At 40.4% G+C, this 22,476-nt stretch overlaps 1 protein-coding gene across 9 annotated transcripts in view; it reads right to left on the bottom strand.

The window, feature by feature from the left end:
- The window catches only part of MTHFS (methenyltetrahydrofolate synthetase), a 271,461-nt gene that overhangs the window by 221,452 nt on the left and 27,533 nt on the right, over positions 1-22,476 (bottom strand). The window contains exon 3 of one of the 9 annotated variants that reach the window (XM_067698759.1): positions 4,942-4,991. The exons of the other annotated variants lie outside the window; for them this stretch is intronic. Within the exon in view, the coding sequence (XP_067554860.1) occupies positions 4,942-4,991 (50 nt within the window). The remainder of the gene's footprint in view (positions 1-4,941; positions 4,992-22,476) is intronic. 9 annotated transcript variants of the gene reach the window in all.

Genomic DNA, 22,476 nt, shown 5'->3' with positions numbered 1-22,476 from the left:
TACTGAGCCTTGGCCTTTTGAGGGCTGTCCTGGGGGCTTCTGGGTGACCTACAGCTTAGCAAGGGCTAACCACTCATACAGCATTGCTGGCAAGCACATACCAGGGTTGGAAGCCATGAATTCTCTGGAACAGAGTGTTCAGAGTAGAGGTATTCAGACTGCCAGCTAGGCTGGCCCCCACTGTAGCAGCTGTTACGACTCCCTGCAGAGCCATGAGGTGAACTCAGCTTCTCTCCGGCTCCCAGCACACACCTGTAATCCCTTGCCTGCAAAAACCTGGCAGAGCATGCCTCAGATTACAGTCCTGACCTTCTCATGGAAACCTGCTCACCTACTCCAATCCCAACTTGCTAAGAGGCCCTGGTCTCTGACTTTCATCTTTCCTCCCTGTCTCTGCCCTGCTCATCTCTCTTGGGAATAATGGTGGCTTGTGCACTTGACTTTGCTTCCTCCAAGTCCTCCTGCTGTTGCCAGAGCACTCTTGGGCTTAAAGTTCAGCTCCGTCATTATACCCAGAACACACACGCACACAGCTTTTCCTAGGTTTCTTGCGTCTTTACAGTGTGGCAAAGGTGCTTTGTAAAGTCCTCTGGGGGATACACAGATACATCCCTGCCCTTCAGGAGACGGAGTTCAGTTAACATAAAAAATGCACACGCGTAACATCCATTCCAACGTAAGGCAGCAGTGCCTGCCAATTGCCCAAAAAGTGTTAGGGACAAGAAGTCCTAGAGACTTCAGCAGAGGGACAGCGACATGGCTGGGTGGTCAGGGAAGGATCCATGGGCAACTTTGTCTTGACCTAGGTTTTTAAGAATGTGCCAGAGTTGGATCTGAGTGTATTTCAGAAACCAAGGGAAGGGGCTTCCCTGGTGGCACAGTGGTTGAGAGTCCTCCTGCCAAATAGGGGACACGGGTTCGTGACCCAGTCCGGGAAGATCCCACATGCCGTGGAGCGGCTGGGCCCGTGAGCCATGGCCTCTGAGCCGGCGCGTCCGGAGCCTGTGCTCCACAACGGGAGAGGCCACAACAGTGAGAGGTCCACATACCGCAAAAAAAAAAAAAAAAAAAAAAAAGAAAGAAACCAAGGGAAGAATGGCAGGAGCAGAGTGATGAGGAGGGAATAGGGCAGAAGGACCAGGCTGAGGAGTAGCAGAGGCATGTGGAGTTCATCAGGTAGGGGCAAAAAGATTTAGGAGATAAAGGCAAAGAGACCCCTACAACCCAAAAACAAGTAACCCAATTAAAAAAATGGATGAAAGACTTGAATAGACATTTATGCAAAGAAGACCAAAAAATGACCAAAAAGTATATGAAAAGATGCTCAACATCATTAAATAATCAGAGAAATGCAAGTTAACACCTCCATGAGACATCACCTCACACCTGTTAAGACAGCCATATTTTTAAAAAACAGAAAACAATAAATGTTGGTGAGGATGTGGAGAAATTGGAACATTTGTGCATTGTTGCTGGGAATATAAAAAGATGCAGCTGCCGTAGAAAACAGTATGGAGATTCCTCAAAAAACTAAAAATAGATCTCCCATATGATCCAGCAATCACGTCTCTGAGTATTCACCCAAAAGAACTGAAGTCAGGGTATTGAAGAGATCCTTGTACTCCCATGTTCACTACAGCATTATTCACAATAGCCAAGAGTTGTTAATAACCTAAATGTCCATCAACAGATAACTGGATAGACAAAATGTGGTACATACAATGCAATATTATTCAACCATGCAAAAAAAGGAAAATCTGTCATACGCTACAACGTAGAAGTACCTTGAGGACATTAGGTGAAGCAAACTAAGCCAGTTGCAGAAGGACAAATACTGCATGATTCCACTTACAGAAGGTATCGAAAGGAGCCAAACTCATAGAAGCAGAAAGTAAAATGGTGGTTGCCAGGGGCTGGGGGAAGAAGTAAATGAAGAGTTAAATCTACTGTACAACATTAACAAGCCTGTACCATATATTTTAAAATCTGTTAAGAGGGTGGATCTCATGTTATGTGTTATTTACCATAATTTTTTTTTAAGGCAAAGGTAACAAAAGGACAGCCAGGAAAATTTCCATCAGAGTCAACACACGAGAAAAAGAAGGTAGAACTTCAGAGCATTCACCTGTGGGCAGTTGGCAGACGAGAATGAAGGAAGGAAACAGAAAGCTAAGAAAACAATGTTCTCAAATCCCTCGCGTTAGAATTAATGCTGCCCCCTCTATTCCTGCTCCTCTCTGTACTCCGATTATAGCTCTCCCGGAAGTCTACCTTGTACTACAGCTGTTTGTATATGTCTCTGGCTGCCCTACCAGATCGAAAATTTCCTTGAGGACCATAATTTTTTCCAAGTCATCCTCCATGCTTGAATTTTAATAGAATTCTAGGCCAACCTGAAAGATGAGTATATATATATATATATAAATGATTTTCTTTTATGTGGACCATTTTAAAGTCTTTATTGAATTTGTTACAATACTGCTTCTGTTTTGTGTTTTTTTTGGTTTTTTGGCCATGAGGCATGTGGGATCTTAGCTCCCCAACCAGGGAGTAAGGTGAGGACAAGACAATATCATTAGATTCAGCAACAAGGGAATCAGCAGGGCAAGGATACGTTAAGTGGGGAGATGGGGACAGATGCTGAGCTGCAGAATCTTCACTGACCAAAAAAAAATGAGGAAAGAGGCTTCTACAAAGGCCTTTATTTACTCTTGAGACTGAAAGTCTGTGCTAGGCACTGAGGGTTCAGTTCACCTTCACAAAACATTCTTTTTAACTCTGGCCAAGGAGGCAGCAGCTGGGCCACAGACACCTCTTAGGATGCTCTGAATTCAGACTCCCCATCCTGGGTTCTGCAGAAGAATATAATCAGTTCAGCCAGTGGACTATCTTTGCCCTAATACTAAAGAGAAGGCTGAAAACAGTCAGTGTGAGAGCCCAGCAGTTAAACAGAGCTTTCTAACCCTACTTTCAACATGTCCTGTGCAGAGCCTTCTATTTCTTTCTCCTCTCTCTTCTTTCTAAGTCGGGTGTCATGGCCATGTCTCCCACAAAGTCCTCCTCAAGAACTTCATTACTCAGGGACTCCTTCTCCAGGCACCTCTCTGCACTATTGCCAGAGTCCTCAGCTCCACTTGTGATTCCGAAGGTGCCATTTCTCCCAGAAGTCCAACTACTCACCCCACCTCCAGGCACTGCCGGTCCCAATCCATCCTAAAACGTGGCCTTCATCATGACTCCCCATGCCCCAGAACTTTTAGTCACTAACGATCTCTTAAAGATAACATCAAACTGGGTATGCGGAGCCCACTACACTCTCACCCCAGTCACCTCTCCAACAGTACCTCCCATTCAGTTATACTTGGGAGATCCTAGTTAAATGGATGGACTCGTTATCCCACAAGCCCACCCCCCAACTTCCCGCTTTTGCTCTTGTGACGCTATTTTCCATGCCTGTAAGATCCTTCTAATCTTTTTATTAATTTGTCTAATCACAACAGTCCTAACAAACCTCAGTGAAACCTCCATCTAGTCCTCCCTGCCCATGCAGTTCAGTGTGACCAGCTCTTATCCTACACTGCGAGGTGCCCATGGTCCATTAAGTAGGATGAATCCTTTCTCCTACCTCTGGGAGCAGAATTGTTGTGCTTCCCCAGAGAGATGCTGAGCTCAGTTATATTTACTATGAAGGGAAGAATGAAAGTAAAAGACAGAATGAGATGTCTTGTGACCATATTTATCTTAGTTCCCTGACTATATTCAAGAAGTTACCAATCCCAGGGCTTCCCTGGTGGCACAGTGGTTAAGAATCCGCCTGCCAGTGCAGGGGACACGGGTTCAAGCCCTGGTCTGGGAAGATCCCACATGCCGTGGAGCAACTAAGCCCGTACGCCACAACTACTGAGCCTGCGCTCTAGAGCCCAAGTGCCACAACTACTGAGCCCATGTGCTGCAACTACTGAAGCCCATGCACCTAGAGCTCATGCTCCGCAACAAGAGAAGCCACCGCAATGAGAAGACCACGCACCACAAAAAAGAGTAGCCACCACTCACCGCAACTAGAGAAAGACTGCGTGTAGCAACGAAGACCCAGTGCACCAAAAAATAAATAAAGTAAGTAAATTTATTAAAAAATAATAAGTTACCAATCCCACTACTGGGCATATACCCTGAGAAAAGCATAATTCAAAAAGATACGTGTACCACAATGTTCACTGCAGCACTATTTACAATAGCCAGGACGTGGAAGCAACCTAAATGTCCAGCGACAGATGAATGGATAAGGAAGATGTGGCAATATATACAATGGAATATTACTCAACCATAAAAAGAAATGAAACTGAGTTACTTGTAGTGAGGTAGACGGACCTGAAGTCTGTCATACAGAGTGAAGTAAGTCAGAAAGAGAAAAACAAATAACATACGCTAATGTATGTATATGGAATCTAAAAAAATGGTACTGATGAACCTAGTGGCAGGGCAAGAGTAAAGATGCAGACGTAGAGGACGGACTTGAGGACACAGGAGGGGAAGGGGAAGCTGGGACGAAGTGAGAGAATAGCGTTGACATATATACACTACCAAATGTAAAACAGATAGTTAGTGGGAAGCTGCTGCATAGCACAGGGAGATCAGCTTGATGCTCTGGGACGACCTAGACGGGTGGGATAGGGAGCGCAGGAGGGAGGTGCAAGAGGGAGGGGATAAGGGGATATATGTATACATATAGCTGATTCACTTTGTTGTACAGCAGAAACTGACACAACACTGTAAAGCAATTATACTCCAATAAAGATGTTAAAGAAAAAAGAACAAATAGATTATATGAAGGCAGAGCAGGAGCAATAATCTATAAAAATACTAACTGAGCTTAATGCAAAAATGCAAGAAGAGAGCACTTCAATAAAATATCCTTGCATGAAAAAAAAAAAAAGAAGTTACCTGTTCAGACCATCCTACGCAGCATCTAACTCTCATCCAAAATCCAGCTTCTGGAAGAGGAGAAGAAAGCAGAGAAGCTAACACTTGTTAAGTCTACAATTTGTCAGACACTATTCTATGCCCCAGGGATAGAAGGATGAATTAAATCAGTTGCTCAGTACATCTACCTGGTGAGGCAGGAGGGCAAGGATTACTACTCTCCCCTGAAACTTCACAGGTGAAGAAACATACACAGTGCTCAGAGAGGTCAAATTGCTCCTTAAAGGCATTCAGCTTATAAGAAATGAAGCTGCGGGCCGGCTGCCCAGGTGGATCACGATTTGACAGCACACAGTGCTCCTACTGCCAAAAGTACAAGTGGCCTTAGGCAAAGGCACAGAGGAAACATGACCAGGGGAAGCGCCTTAGAGACAGTGGAGCAGAGGGGTGGCGTGTGCAGACTTGGAGACAGCCTACCTGGGTCTGAATCCCAGCACTACCACTTATTAGCTATGAAACATCAGTCAAAATTGCCTTCACCTAAAATGGATAAGCATACTATGCTGTAAAGAGTCTCTAAGCTATTAATACCAAATGTCAACTTAATCAATTGCTGCATGCATACTCCTTAGGCCATGTAGAGACACGGGCGCTTCCATTAAACAGGCTGCTCAAACATGAAGAAGCTGAAACCCTAAAATAAAATACAGAATCAATAATTCTTAATAGCTCTTATGGTAGAACTCTCAAAAATCAATACCACATGCTTTGAATTCATTAATGCCTGCCTCGGAAAGAATAGATTGAAGCACGACCCCCTTGAATCACTTGATAAATGGAAAATTTATAAATGGAATATTTCCTGCCATATCAATAAACAAAGGATGTCACAGTCACCAATGATTGCAGCCCTCCAGCGTGAGCTGGTGAGCCAGGGCTGAAAAGAATACTTGCCATCTAGCAGCCATCAGACTGCAGCCACTCCCTGCGGTGAGCCCTGAGGAAACTCGGGATGTGAAAATACAGGATACAGCCCCCAGATAGCTGAGGTGCACATCAAAGGAATGATTTCAGTGAGCCCAGACTCTTGCATCTTCCCATACATAGAAAAGTGCTAATTTTCTTAACTTCAGATATCTGGTTTTCTTTGTTTAACAATAATCTTTTGACATTCCCGACTACCTGCCCTTTGTTGAAAAATTCCTATATATCCTGGCTCCTCCCTCGCCCCCTCGGAGCAGTTTCTAAGAGCTATCTGAGATGCTGCCTCCTGGGCTGCAGTCCTCATTTTGCCCCAAATACAACCTAACTCGCAACTCTCACATTGTGCATTTTGTTTTAAGTCAACACTCTCTTCATTGTAAAACAGTGGAGAGCATACAAGCTAGTAAACAAAACCATTTATGTGCTCATAGTCATAAAATATACTCAAGTTCTGATTATATATAAAAATTGGGTTTTCAAAAAATGTCTTTCCCTGCAAATCCATAATGCTCTTAAAGAGTATTCAATGAAACCACCTAACGCAGACAGCTATTTTTAAAAATCTCATTGTAAATGCACCTCCACTCTTTCTGCTATGTTTGGTCACAATGTATTCTGCCCACTTGGGAATCTCCATATAGAATCAAACGCACTATAGTAAAAACCATCTATTAAAGACACGATTATCATATGATTGATATTTCTGTGTTGTTATTATAAGATCCTTTCTTTTAGCACAGGTCCTAACTAACATTCATGTCAAAATACAGGAACTGTATTTGTCACAAGAGCACTGGGACAAGCACCCAACACCATGTGAGGCATCCGTTCCCCTAGGATCCCCAGGTATGACAGGTCACTCCACTAATCAGCTAATGAGGTATTCAGAATGTAAGACAATCTCTGTGTGTCTTATATTTAAAATCTAAGTGTTTCCAAGTTCAAGCTTGTAAACCCTGCAAACACTGATTATGTGTTTAAATGAAGGAAGTAGGAGATGATAGAAATTTAGATTCTTCTAGGTAAAGCTGAGAGCAAAGAAATAAGAAACATGAATAGTATTTGGTGACTTAGCTGCTGAGTATCTTACCAAAAACATCCTCCTCCTCCTCCTAACCCAGGGAGCCCTGAAAAATATCGAGGACAACAGGACAGAATTTGAGCTAAGATGGATTATAAAGACCGATCACTCTTTTACCTATAATAAATATTGGTAAACCCCTATAAGAATATCTCAGGAAGGATCCGAAAAAAAAACAGTAACAGTGGTTGGCTCTGGAGAAAGGAATCAGGGAACAGGACGACTTACGTGGGTGGGAAGGACACTTTACACTTTCACTCTATCCTTTGGACAGTTTGTATTTTTTACCATGTGCCTATATAACCAAATTCTGCTAAAACCTTTTAAAACATGAGCCTTCTAGTGTTTCAAGGACAAGAGCCTTGGAGGTTATATAGCACAGCAATTGAGTGTGCCGGCTTCTAGAGAGACTGCCTGGGTTTGAATCCCCTAACTACCACTTACTAGCTAAGAAACATTAATCAAGTTACTTACTCTCTCATAATTCTCAGTTTCTTCTCCTTAAGACGGAAATAATACTACTACCTCCTTTGATAGAGTGACCAAGTAAATAAATAAAGGCAGGTATGTAAAAGCTCTAGTAAATGTTCAATAAGTGTTAGCTGTTATTATACTTAGGGTATGCATAATACTTATTCTCTTTCTGTGAACTCTGAAAGTTAGCTCTTGTTGAATAATCAAAACAGTCCCAGCACTAATACTCCAACAGTTACGGTACGTAGATTTCCAATTAGCCCAAACCACCTGTAATGGTGGGTAGACTCTCTACTGCCAACTGTGTGCAGGCCAGAGATATCCACAAGTGAGTGCCCGAGCCCTGAGCAAAGCAGGGGGCCACGTGGACTCTCTGAAACACGAAGTCTCTGAAATAGATGTCATGGAAAGGATCCCGCCTGTTACAAATGGCCTTTCCCTTTACAGAGATCCTTTGAAAAGAAGCTGTTGGGACTTCCCTGGTGGCGCAGTGGTTAGGAATCTGCCTGCCAATGCAGGGGACACGGGTTCCAGCCCTGGTCCGGGAAGATCCCACATGCTGCGGAGCAACTAAGCCTGTGTGCCACAACTACTGAGCCTGCGCTCTAGAGTTCATCTGCCACAACTACTGAGCCCACATGCTGCAACTACTGAAGCCCATGCGCCTAGAGCCCATGCTCCGCAACAAGAGAAGCCACCACAAAGAGAAGCCCACGCTCTGCAACGAAGAGTAGCCCCCGTTCACCGCAACCAGTGAAAGCCCTCACGCAGCAACAAAGACCCAATGCAGCCAAAAATAAATAAATGTATTTATTTTTTTAAAAGTTAGTTATGGGGCTTCCCTGGTGGCACAGTGGTTGAGAGTCCGCCTGCCGATGCAGGGAACACGGGTTCGTGCCCCCGTCCGCAAGTATCCCACATGCCGCGGAGCGGCTGGGCCCGTGAGCCATGGCCGCTGAGCCTGCGCGTCCGGAGCCTGTGCTCCGCAACGGGAGAGGTCACAACAGTGAGAGGCCCGCGTCCCGCAGAAAAAAAAAAAAGTTAGTTATTTCCTTAAGTGCTTTTTATTCTATCATAAGGCTAGCAAGATATATAGGAAATAACTCTAAAATTATGTCAATAGGAAATGATAATTTGATACACATTATTTTCTAAATCATCACCATCACCATAAACAACTACAACTGTCTCCTATATGAGAGAGCAAGTTAGACGCTAAAGACCAAAAAAGTGAAAGTGAAGGTCCCAATACTTTACTATAGGGGCTGGAAAACTATGACCTATGGGCCAAATCTGGCCTGCTGCCTACTTTTGTAAATAAAGTTTCAATGGAACACAGACATGCTCTGCTTTCACACTAAAAAAGCAGAGCTGAATGGTTGCAACAGACATTGTTTGGCACATAAAGCCCCAAATATTTACTATCTGGCCCTTTACAGAAAAAGTTTGCAAAGCCCTTATTTGGAGCATCTACCATAGGTTAAAAAAGAAAAGAAAACAAAACAAAACTATATTTCAGCTTATCCTACCTTCGCAGATATCGACCAAATAAATCTTACTGGAAAAAAAGAATTAAACTGTCTTTATTGCAGATATGCAAAAATGCTTTGCAGAAAATAGATCAACAGCAGCAGTAGCTTTATCCAAATGGCATTTTCTATAGGTTTACTTTGGCTCTGAGTTTGGGATACTTTCACCGTTGTTCATAATCAGATGGACCTTAAAAAGTTCAACAAAACTGAGAAGAAATTATAGAACTTCCTACGATTTTTCACTAACCTCAGGCAACGTCTGGTTGTCTGATTTTTCTCATCTGTAAAATGGATAGATGGAAACCTTCAATTTCCCAGATCTCTTTAGATTCAAAGCTTAGTGATTCTGAGAATTTTAAGGACAATTCCCTGTATATCTGTGTGACACAATCAATAAATAAATTAAGCCAGTCACAAAAAAGCAAATGCTAAATGATTCCACTTATATGAGGTATCTAAAATAGTCAAATTCACAGAAACAGAAAGCAGAACGGGGGTTACCAGGGACAGGTGGGAGGGGGAAAGGGGGATTGTTTAATGGACACAGTTTCAGTTTTGCAAGATGAAAAGGTTCTGGAGATCTGTTTTACAACAATGTGAATATACTTAACACTACTGAACTTATACACTTAAAGATGGTTAAGAGGAAAACAAAGGAAAGATCAGCGGCTTCAGAGAACCAGGCAGAGTCTTCAGGAAAATCAGAACTCCACTGGCAGGTGGGGAAATCATGGAGAACAAGCAGGCAGTATCTTCAAGATTACAGACAGGGGAGAATGCAAATAGATCTTTTCTGCCACTTAAAAAAACTCGACATAGAATATTCCTAGTTAAGCGGTTTCGTTCCTTATAAAATTTATTACAAAACTGCCCGCTCTTCCTACACACTACCAACGATATGTCAGAAGGGACTCCTGAGAGGGCCCTTGTCAGCCAGATCTCTGGGCTGTAAACAAGACCCAGGACTCTGGACACCACAGTTCTAGCCCTCCCTAGCCATAGAAAATTGGATTTCCTTCGAAGCTTTTAAAAATCTTTAGAAAGGGTAAGACAAATACGTTCCTTTGTAGTCAAGAAACTGTTCTGTATTTTGATAGTTGTAGTGGTTACACAAATCTATACATGTGACAAAACTGCATAGAAATATGCACACACATACATATAATGAGTAGATGTTGAAACCTGAATAAGGTTGGTAGATGGTACAAAGTCAATGTCCCATTTTCGACCTTGTACTACACTTGTGTAAGAGATTATTATCAAGGGAAAATGGGTGAAGGCTACTTAGGACCTCTCTGTACTATTTTTTTCAACTTATTATTTCAAAACAATAAACCTTTAGGAAAGCATCACATACTGTGACTTCCACCTCAGAAAGTCTAAAACCATGATACAACCACTATGGAGAACAGTATGGAGGTTCCTTAAAAAACTAAAAATAGAACTACCATATGATCCAGCAATCCCACTCCTGGGCATGTATCCGGAGAAAACCATAATCCGAAGAGATAAATGCACCCAATGTTCAATGCAGCACTATTTACACTAGCCAAGACATGGAAGCAACCTAAGTGTCCATTGACAGATGAATGCATAAAGAAAATGTGGTACTTACATACAATGGAATATTACTCAGCCATGAAAAAGAATGAAATAATGCCATCTGCAGCAACATGGATAGACCTAGAGATTATTATACTAAGTGAAGTAAGTCAGAGAGAGAAAGACAAATATCATATGATTATCTCTCATATGTGATATCTAATTTTTTAAAATGATACAAATGAATTTATTTACAAAACAGAAACAGACTTACAGATATCAAAAACACACTTATGGTTACCACAGGGGAAACGTTGGAGGGGAAGGGATAAATCAGAAGCTTGGAATGAACACACACACTACTATATCTGACAGATAATCAACAAAGACCTACTGTATGGCACAGGAAACTCTACTCAATATTCTGCGATACCCTATATGAGAAAAGAATCTAAAAAAGAATGAATATATGTATACGTATAACTGAATCACTTTGCTGTACACCTGAAACTAACACAACATTGTAAATCAACTATACTCCAATAAAATTTTTTTAAAAAAGTCTAAAGCCAAACCAGCCCAAACCTACCCTCAATCTTACCTTCGTTTCATTGACCTTAAACTCTAAACATAATCACCTTTTCACCAGGTGTCCTGATAGATTCACTTTCTAGCCTTCACAGGCTTGTCCCATGTTTCGAGTCTCTGTACTTTGTGGAAGTCCCACCCCATCTTTAAGATTCAGTCCATGGGTACTTCCTTCACCTTCACACCAATCCACACGGGCTCTCACTCCTCCAAAATCAGGTGAGCGCTGATGTCAGAGGGGTAGGTACTCAGCATATGTACCCTGGAAGCTTCCACCTCTGTGATGAAGATTAAATGGCCTATATTTTTTCTATAAGCAGATATTGATAGGGAAGAGTCAGCTGATTAAAGGAAGGCTATTTCTCTGAAACTGTCACTTTGCCTACTTCATAACTTTGTCTAAAGCTGCCCTTAAGTGTTACCCGGGTTTCTTTACCCTGAATTCTCATAAGACAGAATAAAAAAACATTTTTCTATTACTTGCTGTATTTACTGGAAAAGATTATAGATTCTTGGATAATACTTTCTGACACAGGGGGTACTGAATGATTTATATCATTTCTCTTAAACATAACCAATAGGCTGTGCAGAGAGAGGGCAGGGAGTTGTTCCATTGGCCGTATACAAGTTCTGATGTTATATCTACAGTATGAAGAACAGGACATTCTATCAAAGGTCACTTTCACATCCAATAATTCTACATTCAGGTAACAAAAGCCAACTGTTTTCTGTTCATTTCACCCAATTATTATTATAATCTAAGAATCTAACATCTTGTTCATAAAAATTTTTTAATATTTACCTACCCAAACAAATGGAAGAGCATCTGCTTCCCTTTCTCCCAAATACAGCTTCTATACTGGACTCTACACGTTTTCTTCTCTGTGGTTTTGGTGACTATCTTTTACCAGTCTTTCAGAGAGAGGGTGTTTCAGAAACAGGAACACCTGAGTTTCAGCCTCACTCTGTGTGACTGTGTGACCTTGGACAGGTCATTTCCCATCTACTACACCTGGTTCTTTCTTCTGCAAAATCAAAGGACAGACTTAGATGATCTCCAAAATCTCTTCCAGTTCAAATAATCCCCAGTATGCTAATTAAATGACTAAAGAATATATAAATGTGGGAGACTGGAGACAAAACCTCCACCTCAGACTAATAAATTTATAAAACACTGACATCTGCTGGAAATTGGTGAAACTACTCAGCCCATCCAAAACATAGCAGCCTTTAAAAACCTAGTCTTAGATACCTCACTTTGAAAACATGTTATCAAAGATGCAAGTTTCTTATGAAATTAAGTTTTCTAAAATTTCATTTTATAGAACTTAAAATTTTGAAGGAAATAACTTTAAAATTACTTCAGAGACTTCTGGAACCAGAAGTCTGGTTCAAATAGAACCATTTGGAAATTTGAGCCTATGTTCCTAAGCCTTCCTATATGACAAAAATAACCAACTTGAAAATATAATGGAGGAGGAGCTTCAAGTTGGCGGAACAGTAAGACATGGAGATCACCTTCCTCCCCACAAATACATCAGAAATACATCTACATGTGGAACAACCCCTGCAGAACACCTACTGAGTGCTGGCAGAAGAACTCAGACTTCCCAAAAGGTCTTTTTAAAAAGTTTCATCATGGGGGGCCCTGAACCAAGATGGCGGAGTAAAAGGACGTGCTCTCACTCCCTCTTGCAAGAACACCAGAATCACAACTAGCTGCTGGACAATCATCAACAGGAAGACACTGGAACTCACCTAAAAAGATACCCCACATCCAAAGACAAAAGAGAAGCCACAGTGAGACGGTAGGAGGGGCACAATCACAGTAAAATCATATCCCATAACTGCTGGGTGGGTGACTCACAGACTGGAGAACACTTATACCAGAGAAGTCCACCCACTGGAGTGAAGGTTCTGAGCCCCGCGTCAGGCTTCCCAACCTGGGGATCCGGCAATGGGAGGAGGAATTCCTAGAGAAACAGACTTTGAAGGCTAGTGGGATTTGATTGCAGGACTTCGACAGGACTAGGGGAAACAGAGACTCCACTCTTCAAGGGCACACACAAAGTAGTCTGTGCACACTGGGACCCAGGGGAAGGAGCATTGACCCCATAAGAGACTGAACCAGACCTACCTGCTAGTGTTGGAGGATCTCCTGCAGAGGTGGGGGGTGGCTGTGGCTCACCATGGGGACAAGGACACTGGCAGCAGAAGTTCTGGGAAGTACTCCTTGGCGTGAGCCCTCCCAGAGTCCACCATTAGCCCCACCAAAGAGCCTGGTTAGGCTCCAGGGTTGGGTTGCCTCAGGCCAAACAACCAACAGGGATGGAAACCAGCCCCACCCATCAGTAGTCAAGCAGATTGAAGTTTTACTGAGCTCCGCCCACCAGAGCAACAGTCAGCTCTACAGACCACCAGTCCCTCCCAACAGGGAACTTGCACAAGCCTCTTAGATAGCCTCATCCACCAGAGGGCAGAGAGCAGAAGCAAGACGAACTACAATCCTGCAGCCTGTGGAACAAAAACCACATTCACAGAAAGATAGACAAAATGAAAAGGCAGAGGGCTATGTACCAGATGAAGGAACAAGATAAAACCCCAGAAAAACAGCTAAATGAAGTGGAGATAGGCAACCTTCCAGAAAAACAATTCAGAAAATTCATAGTGAAGATGATCCAGGACCTCGGAAAAAGAATGGAGGCAAAGATCGAGAAGATGCAAGAAATGTTTAACAAAGACCTGGAAGAATTAAAGAACAAACAAAGAGAGATGAACAATACAATAACTGAAATGAAAACTACACGAGAAGGAATCAATAGCAGAATAACTGAGGCAGGAGAACAGATAAGTGACCAGGAAGACAGAATGGTGGAATTCATTGCTGCAGAACAGAATAAAGATAAAAGAATGAAAAGAAATGAAGACAGCCTAAGAGACCTCTGGGACAACATTAAATGCAACAACATTCACATTATAGGGGTCCCAGAAGGAGAATAGAGAGAGAAAGGACCAAGGAAATATTTGAAGAGATTATAGTAGAAAACTTTCCTAACATGGGAAAGGAAATAGCTACGCAAGTCCAGAAAGTGCAGAGAGTCCCATACAGGATAAACCCAAGGAGAAACACACCGAGACACAGTAATCAAATCGGCAAAAATTAAAGACAAAGAAAAATTATTGAAAGCAGCAAGGGAAAAATGACAAATAACATACAAGCGAACTCCCATAAGGTTAACAGCTGATTTCTCAGCAGAAACTCTACAAGCCAGAAGGGAGTGGCATGATATACTTAAAGTGATGAAAGAGAAGAACGTATAACCAAGATTACTCTATCCGGCAAGGATCTCATTCAGATTTGATGGAGAAATCAAAAGCTTTACAGACAAGCAAAAGCTAAGAGAATTCAGCACCACCAAACCAGCTCTACAACGAATGCTAAAGGAACTCCTCTAAGTGGGAAACACAAGAGAAGAAAAGGACCTACAAAAACAAACCAAAACAATTAAGAAAATGGTCATAGGAACATACATATTGATAATTACCTTAAACGTGAATGGATTAAATGCTCCAACCAAAAGACACAGGCTTGCTGAATGGAAACAAAAACAAGACCCATATATATGCTGTCTACAAGAGACCCACTTCAGACCTAGGGACACATACACACTGAAAGTGAGGGGATGGAAAAAAATATTCCATGCAAATGGAAATCAAAAGAAAGCTGGAATAGCAATACTCATATCAGGTAAAATAGACTTTAAAATAAAGAATGTTACAAGAGTCAAGGAAGGACACTACAAAATGATCAAGGGATCAATCCAAGAAGAAGATATAACAATTATAAATATATATCCACCCAACATAGGAGCACCTCAATACATAAGGCAACTGCTAACAGCTATAAAAGACAAAATTGATAGTAACACAATAATAGTGGGGGACTTTAACACCTCACTTACACCAATGGACAGATCATCCAAAATGAAAATAAATAAGGAAACACAAGCTTTAAATGACACAACAGACCAGATAGATGTAATTGATATTTACAGGACATTCCATCCAAAAACAGCAGATTACACTTTCTTCTCAAGTGCACATGGAACATTCTCCAGGATAGATCACATCTTGGGTGACAAGTCAATCCTCAGTAAATTTAAGAAAATTGAAATCATATCAGGCATCTTTTCTGACCACAATGCTATGAAATTAGAAATCAATTACAGTACGGGGGAAAAAAACATAAAAAGCACAAACACATGCAGGATAAACAATACATTACTAAATAACCAAGAGATCACTGAAGAAATCAAAGAGGAAATCAAAAAATACCTAGAGACAAATGACAATGAAAACATGATGATCCAAAACCTATGGGATGCAGCAAAAGCAGTTCTAAGAGGGAAGTTTATAGCTATACAAGTCTACCTCAAGAAACAAGAAAAATCTCTAATCAACAATCTAACCTTACACCTAAAGGAACTAGAGAAAGAAGAACAAACAAATCCCAAAGTTAGTAGAAGGAAAGAAATCATAAAGATCAGAGCAGAAATAAATGATATAGAAACAAAGAAAACAATAGCAAAGATAAATAAAACTAAAAGCTGGTTCTTTAAGAAGATAAACAAAATTGATAAACCATTAGCCAGACTCATGAAGAAAAAGAGGGAGAGGACGCAAATCAATAAAATTAGAAATGAAAAAGAAGTTACAACAGACACCGCAGAAATACAAAGCATCCCAAGAGACTACTACAAGCAACTCTATGCCAATAAAATGGACAAATTCTTAGAAAGGTATAACCTTCCAAGACTGAACCAGGAAGAAATAGAAAATATGAACAGACTAGTCACAAGTAATGAAATTGAAACTGTGATTAAAAATCTTCCAGCAAACAAAAGTCCAGGACCAGATGGCTTCACAGGTGAATTCTATCATACATTTAGAGAAGAGCTAAAACCATCCTTCTCAAACTGTTCCAAAAAGTTGCAGAGGAAGAAACACTCCCAAACTCATTCTGTGAGGCCACCATCACCCTGATACCAAAACCAGACAAAGATACTACAAAAAAATTATAGACCAATATCACTGATAAATATAGATGCAAAAATTCTCAACAAAATACTAGCAAACAGAATCCAACAACACATTAAAAGGATCATACACCATGATCAAGTGGGATTTATCCCAGGGATGCAAGGATTCTTCAAAATACGCAAATCAATGTGATACACCATATTAACAAATTGAAGAATAAAAACCATATGATCATCTCAATAGATGCAGAAAAAGCTTTTGACAAAATTCAACACCCATTTATGATAAAAACTCTCCAGAAAGTGGGCATAGAAGGAACCTACCTCAACATAATAAAGGCCATATACGACAAACCCAAAGCAAACATCATTCTCAACGGTGAAAAGCCGAAAGCATTTCCTCTAAGATCAGGAACAAGACAAGGATGTCCACTCTCACCACTATTATTCAACATAGTTTTGGAAGTCCTAGCCATGGCAATCAGAGAAGAAAAAGAAATAAAAGGAATACAAATTGGAAAAGAATAAGTAAAACTGTCACTGTTTGCAGAGGACATGATACTATACATAGAGAATCCTAAAGATGCCACCAGAAAACTACTAGGGCTAATCAATGAATTTGGTAAAGTTGCAGGATACAAAATTAATGCACAGAAATCTCTTGCATTCCTATACACTAATGATGAAAAATCTGAAAGAGAAATTAAGGAAACACTCCCATTTACCATTGCAACAAAAGAATAAAATACCTAGGAATAAACCTACCTAGGGAGACAAAAGACCTGTATGCAGAAAACTATAAGACACTGATGAAAGAAATTAAAGATGATACCAACAGTTGGAGAGATATACCATGCTCTTGGATTGGAAGAATCAACATTGTGAAAATGACTCTACTACGCAAAGCAATCTACAGATTCAATGCAATCCCTATCAAATTACCAATGGCATTTTTTACAGAACTAGAACAAAAAATCCTAAAATTCGTCGGAGACACAAAATACACTAAATAGCCAAAGCAGTCTTTAGGGAAAAAAACGGAGTTGGAGGAATCAGACTCCCTGACTTCAGACTATACTACAAAGCTACAGTAATCAAGACAATATGGTACTGGCACAAAAACAGAAACATAGATCAATGGAACAAGATAGAAAGCCCAGAGATAAACCCACGCACCTCTGGTCAACTAATCTACGACAAAGGAGGCTAGGATATACAATGGAGAAAAGACAGTCTCTTCAATTAGTGGTGCTGGGAAAACTGGACAGCTACATGTAAAAGAATGAAATCAGAACACTCCCTAACACCATACACAAAAATAAATTCAAAAATGGATTAAAGACCTAAATGTAAGACCAGACACTCTAAAACTCTTAGAGGAAAACACAGGAAGAACACTCTTTGACATAAATCACAGCAAGATCTTTTTTGATCCACCTCCTAGAGTAATGGAAATAAAAACAAAAATAAACAAATGGGACCTAGTGAAACTTCAGAGCTTTTGCACAGCAAAGGAAACCATAAACAAGATGAAAAGACAACCCTCAGAATGGGAGAAAATATTTGCAAACGAATCAACGGACAAAAGATTAAGCTCCAAAATATATAAACAGCTCATGCAGCTCAATATTAAAAAAAAAACAACACAATCCAAAAATGGGCAGAAGATCTATATAGACATTTCTCCACAGAAAACATACAGATGGCCAAGAAGCACATGAAAAGCTGATCAACATCACTAATTATTAGAGAACTGGAAATCAAAACTACAATGAGGTATCACCTCACACCAGTTAGAATGGGCATCATCAGAAAATCTATAAACAACAAATGCTGGAGAGCGTGCGGAGAAAAGGGAACCCTCTTGCACTTCTGGTGGGAATGTAAATTGATACAGGCACTATGGAGAACAGTATGGAGGTTCCTTAAAAAACTAAAAGTAGAATTACCATATGACCCAGCAATCCCACTCCTGGGCATATACCCAGAGAAAACCATAATTCAAAAAGACACATGCACCCCAATGTTCACTGCAGCACTATTTACAATAGCCAGGGCATGGAAGCAACCTAAATGCCCATTGACAGATGAATGGATAAAGAAGATGTGGTACATATATACAATGGAATATTACGCAGCCATAAAAAGGAACGATATTGGGTCATTTGTAGAGACGTGGATGGATCTAGAGACTGTCATACAGAGTGAAGTAAGTCAGAAAGAGAAAAGCAAATATCGTATATTAACGCATATATGTGGAACGTAGAAAAATAGTACAGATGAACTGGTTTGCAGGGCAGAAATTGAGCACAGATGTAGAGAACATTCATATGGACACCAATGGGGGAAAGCGGCAGGGGGGTGGGGGTGGTGGTGTGATGAATTGAGTGATTGGTATTGACATGTATACATTGATGTGTATATAATTGATGACTAATAAGAACCTGCTGTATAAAAAAATAAATAAAATTCAAAAATTAAAAAAAATACAGCTTCCCTGGTGGCGCAGTGGTTGAGAGTCCACCTGCCAATGCAGGGGACACAGGTTCGTGCCCTGGTCTGGGAAGATCCCACATGCTGCAGAGCGGCTGGGTCCATGAGCCATGGCCGCTGAGCCTGTGTGTCCAGAGCCTGCAGGAGAGGCCACACCAGTGAGAGGCCCGTGCACCGCAAAAAAATAAATAAATTTTAAAAAATAAAAAAAATATATAATGGAAAAAAATTCCATTCACAACAACAATATTAATTGATTAGGAATACACTTATGTAGAAATGTGCAGAAACAACATGATTAAAAGCAAAAACATCTATAAAGGAGCAAAGAAAAAGTCTTGATTAGGGAAGCATGCCATATTCCAGGAGAAGGCTAATGTAAAGAAATCCATTTTCTCCAAACTAATCTAAAAATCTGACACAATTCCAACCAAGGTCTCTAGAGGATCTGAGGGGAGAAACTGACAAAATAATTTTTAAAGTTAATCTCAAAAATGAATGTTAAGAATAGTCAGCTAAGTTTTTTAAAAATAAGAATAATTAGGACTTATTCTACCAGGTATTAAAATACATTAAACAACCTTTATACAGCTATGTTAATCAAAACACCATAGCACTAGTGCCAGAATAAGCAAACAGATCACTGGTAAAGAACTAAAATGTCCAAAAACAGACCCAAACATATACAAGAATTTATACATGAAAATGGTGCCATTTCATACCAGCAAGAAAGGGGTATATTATTCACTAAATGGTGTTAGGACACCTGGCTATTTTTTTGTTTTTTTGTTTTTGTTTTTGTTTTTGTTTTTTCGCGGTACGCGGGCCTCCCACCGCTGTGGCCTCTCCCGTTGAGAAGCACAGCCTCCGGAAGCACAGGCTCAGCGGCCATGGCTCACGGGCCCAGCCGCTCCACGGCACGCGGGATCCTCCCGGACCGGGGCACGAACCGTATCCCCTGCATCGGCAGGCGGACTCCCAACCACTGTGCCACCAGGGAAGCCCCTGGCTATTTTTTCAATAAAAAGTTAGGTTCCTTCTCTATACATTAATGCACATTCAAAAAGGATTAAGACTTTAATATTAAAAAACATGAAATAATAGGATAAAATGAAAATTTATAGATTCTCAAGAATAAAGATTCCCTAAAAAGAAGCCAAAGGTAAAGATAGTAAAGGAAAAGACTGACAGATTTCACTAATAAAATTTTAAAATATCTGTATCCCCCCCAAAATAAAAACATATACAAAATTAAAAAGAAAATAATAAAATGGATAAAAATATTTGCAGCATACATTACAGACTAATGATTAAATTTAATATATAAATAATTGTTACCAACCAGAAAGAAAATGATGAATACAAAAAAAAAAAAAAGATAAATTCTCCAAAAGAAATGGGGCCAAAAAAGCACTTTATAAAAGACAAATTAGGAAGGGTTAAAGAACATACAGAGAACCTTTGTACACTGTTGGTGGGAATGTAAATTGGTACAGCCACTAGGGAAAACAGTATGGAGGTTTCTCGAAAAACTAAAAATAGAGCTACCATACGATCCAGCTCCACTCCTGGGTATAGATCCAGAAAAAATGAAAACACTAATTTGAAAAGATACATGCACACCAATATTCATAGCAGCACATTTACAATAGCCAAGATATGGAAGCAACCCAAGTGCCCATCAACAGATGAATGGATAAAGAAGATGTGGGGTGTGTGTGTGTGTGTGTGTGTGTGTTTGTGTGTGTGTGTATTTATATATATATATATATATATATATATATATATAATGGAATATTACTCAGCCATAAAAAGGAATGAAATTCTGCCATTTGCAGCAACGTGGATGGACCTAGAGAACATTATGCTTAGTGAAATAAGTCAGAGAAAGACACATATTATATGATGTCACTCATACATGGGATCCAAAAGATAATACAAATGAATGTATGTGCAAAACAGAAACAGATTCCAGATATAGAGAACAAACTTGTAGTTACCAAAGGGGAATGGAAAGGGGGGAGGGGCAAATTAGGGGTATGGGATTAAGACATACAAACTACTACGTATAAAATAGATAAGCAACAGAATATTTTATATAACACAGGGGATTATAGACATTATCTTGTAATAACGTTTCATAGAGTATAATCTGTAAAAATACTGATTCACAATGCTGTATACCTGAAACTAATGTAATATTGTAAATCAACTATACTTCAATAAAAAAACATACAAAAGCTTATTATATATTTTGACATTTTCCATAATGAACACATATTAACCACTGTTAATTTTCTGAAGGAGGAAATTAAAATAAAATTGAGGATTACTCTTTTGATTAACTCTTCAAAACAAAACCAGAAACATTGATAAATCAAAACTAAGATATTTCTAAGGTTGAAAAAATTCAAGCAGTAGGGCTCATAAGATGACCCAAATGAATTTCTTCAGAGACTGTTAACCAAATTTTCAATCTATTTATACATTGAGTATACATTCAATATACTAGTCAGGTTTCCTGTGGCAATGCACTTTTTTGAGAAACTTATTAAAAAGGATATATTTCCTCCCAATAAAACCTCATAACAAACTACCATTCACACTTAAAGACTCGGCTCAGATAGTACTTCTCTTCCCAAACACTTCCGGGCAAAGAGAACCCTGTCCTGGGTCCCCAGAGCACTCTGGGCGCATACCACCCCCAGTGATCCTTACAATCAGGACTGAAATCGCTATTTCATGTAAAAGAGTCGTGATCCTCCTCATCATCAAGCACTAACTATGTACTAGGCATTGTACTAAAAGCTTTATACAAATTTTATTTCGTCTTCATAACAATGCAGTGAAACAGATACCCATTTTCAAATGAAGGAACAGAGACTTAGAAAGAGGAGGTTTACTCATGTCCATTTGGCTAGCACACAACAGGACCAGTAAACAAACCCAGCTCCATCTGAGACCAAAACCCCACTCTTTTTTTTTTGGCTCTGTTGGGTCTTTGTTGCTGCACACGGGCTTTCTCTAGTTGTGGCGAGCAGGGGCTACTCTTTGTTGTGGTGGGCAGGCTTCTCACTGTGGTGGCTTCTCTTGTTGCAGAGCACGGGCCCTAGAGCGCACGGGCTTCAGTAGTTGCGGCACACAGGCCCTAGAGAACTTGGGCTTCAGTAGTTGTGGCTCTCGGGCTCTAGAGCGCAGGCTCAGTAGTTGTGGCGCACGAGCTTAGTTGCTCTGCGACATGTGGGATCTTCCCGGACCAGGGCTCGAACCCGTGTCCCCTGCATTGGCAGGCGGATTCCCAACCACTGCACCACCAGGGAAGTCCTGATGCCTCTATCATTTTATCCTTCCCTTTCTACAGTAAAAGCAGAGGTACCAAAAAAAAACTACCTTTAACTGTAGTCTCTTAATTCTAGCCCATAATTCATACTCATTTCCATATACGTAAGGATTGCTGTTTTCTCCTTTCAACTAACCCTTCCCAAATTTATATTTACAGTTTCTCTCCACTTTTACAATTATCCTAGTCTAAGAAATAATTTCAAAATCAAAATGTGACCTAGAAACCTCATCTAGAATGAGGAATTAATATTAGTCTGGCCCTATTTGTCATAGCCTCATCTTCTAGCTACCAGGCTCCTGTCTGTAATCTCAGGATTCACCCCATAACCATACTCTGATGACTCCTGAATCAGTATCTCCTGTTTCCTAACCTCCAGATCTATACATCCAACTAGCTATCTCCCAGAAACTCCCTGAGGCCCCAGAGAAACCTCAACTGGGATTCATTCTCTGCTACCTGAACCCCACCAAACCTGCTCTC

Source organism: Pseudorca crassidens, chromosome 1, assembly GCF_039906515.1.
Source record: "Pseudorca crassidens isolate mPseCra1 chromosome 1, mPseCra1.hap1, whole genome shotgun sequence".
Lineage (NCBI taxonomy): Eukaryota > Metazoa > Chordata > Mammalia > Artiodactyla > Delphinidae > Pseudorca > Pseudorca crassidens.
The sequence above is the reverse complement of the archived record's forward strand: the minus strand, read 5'-3'. Positions and strand labels throughout refer to the sequence as shown.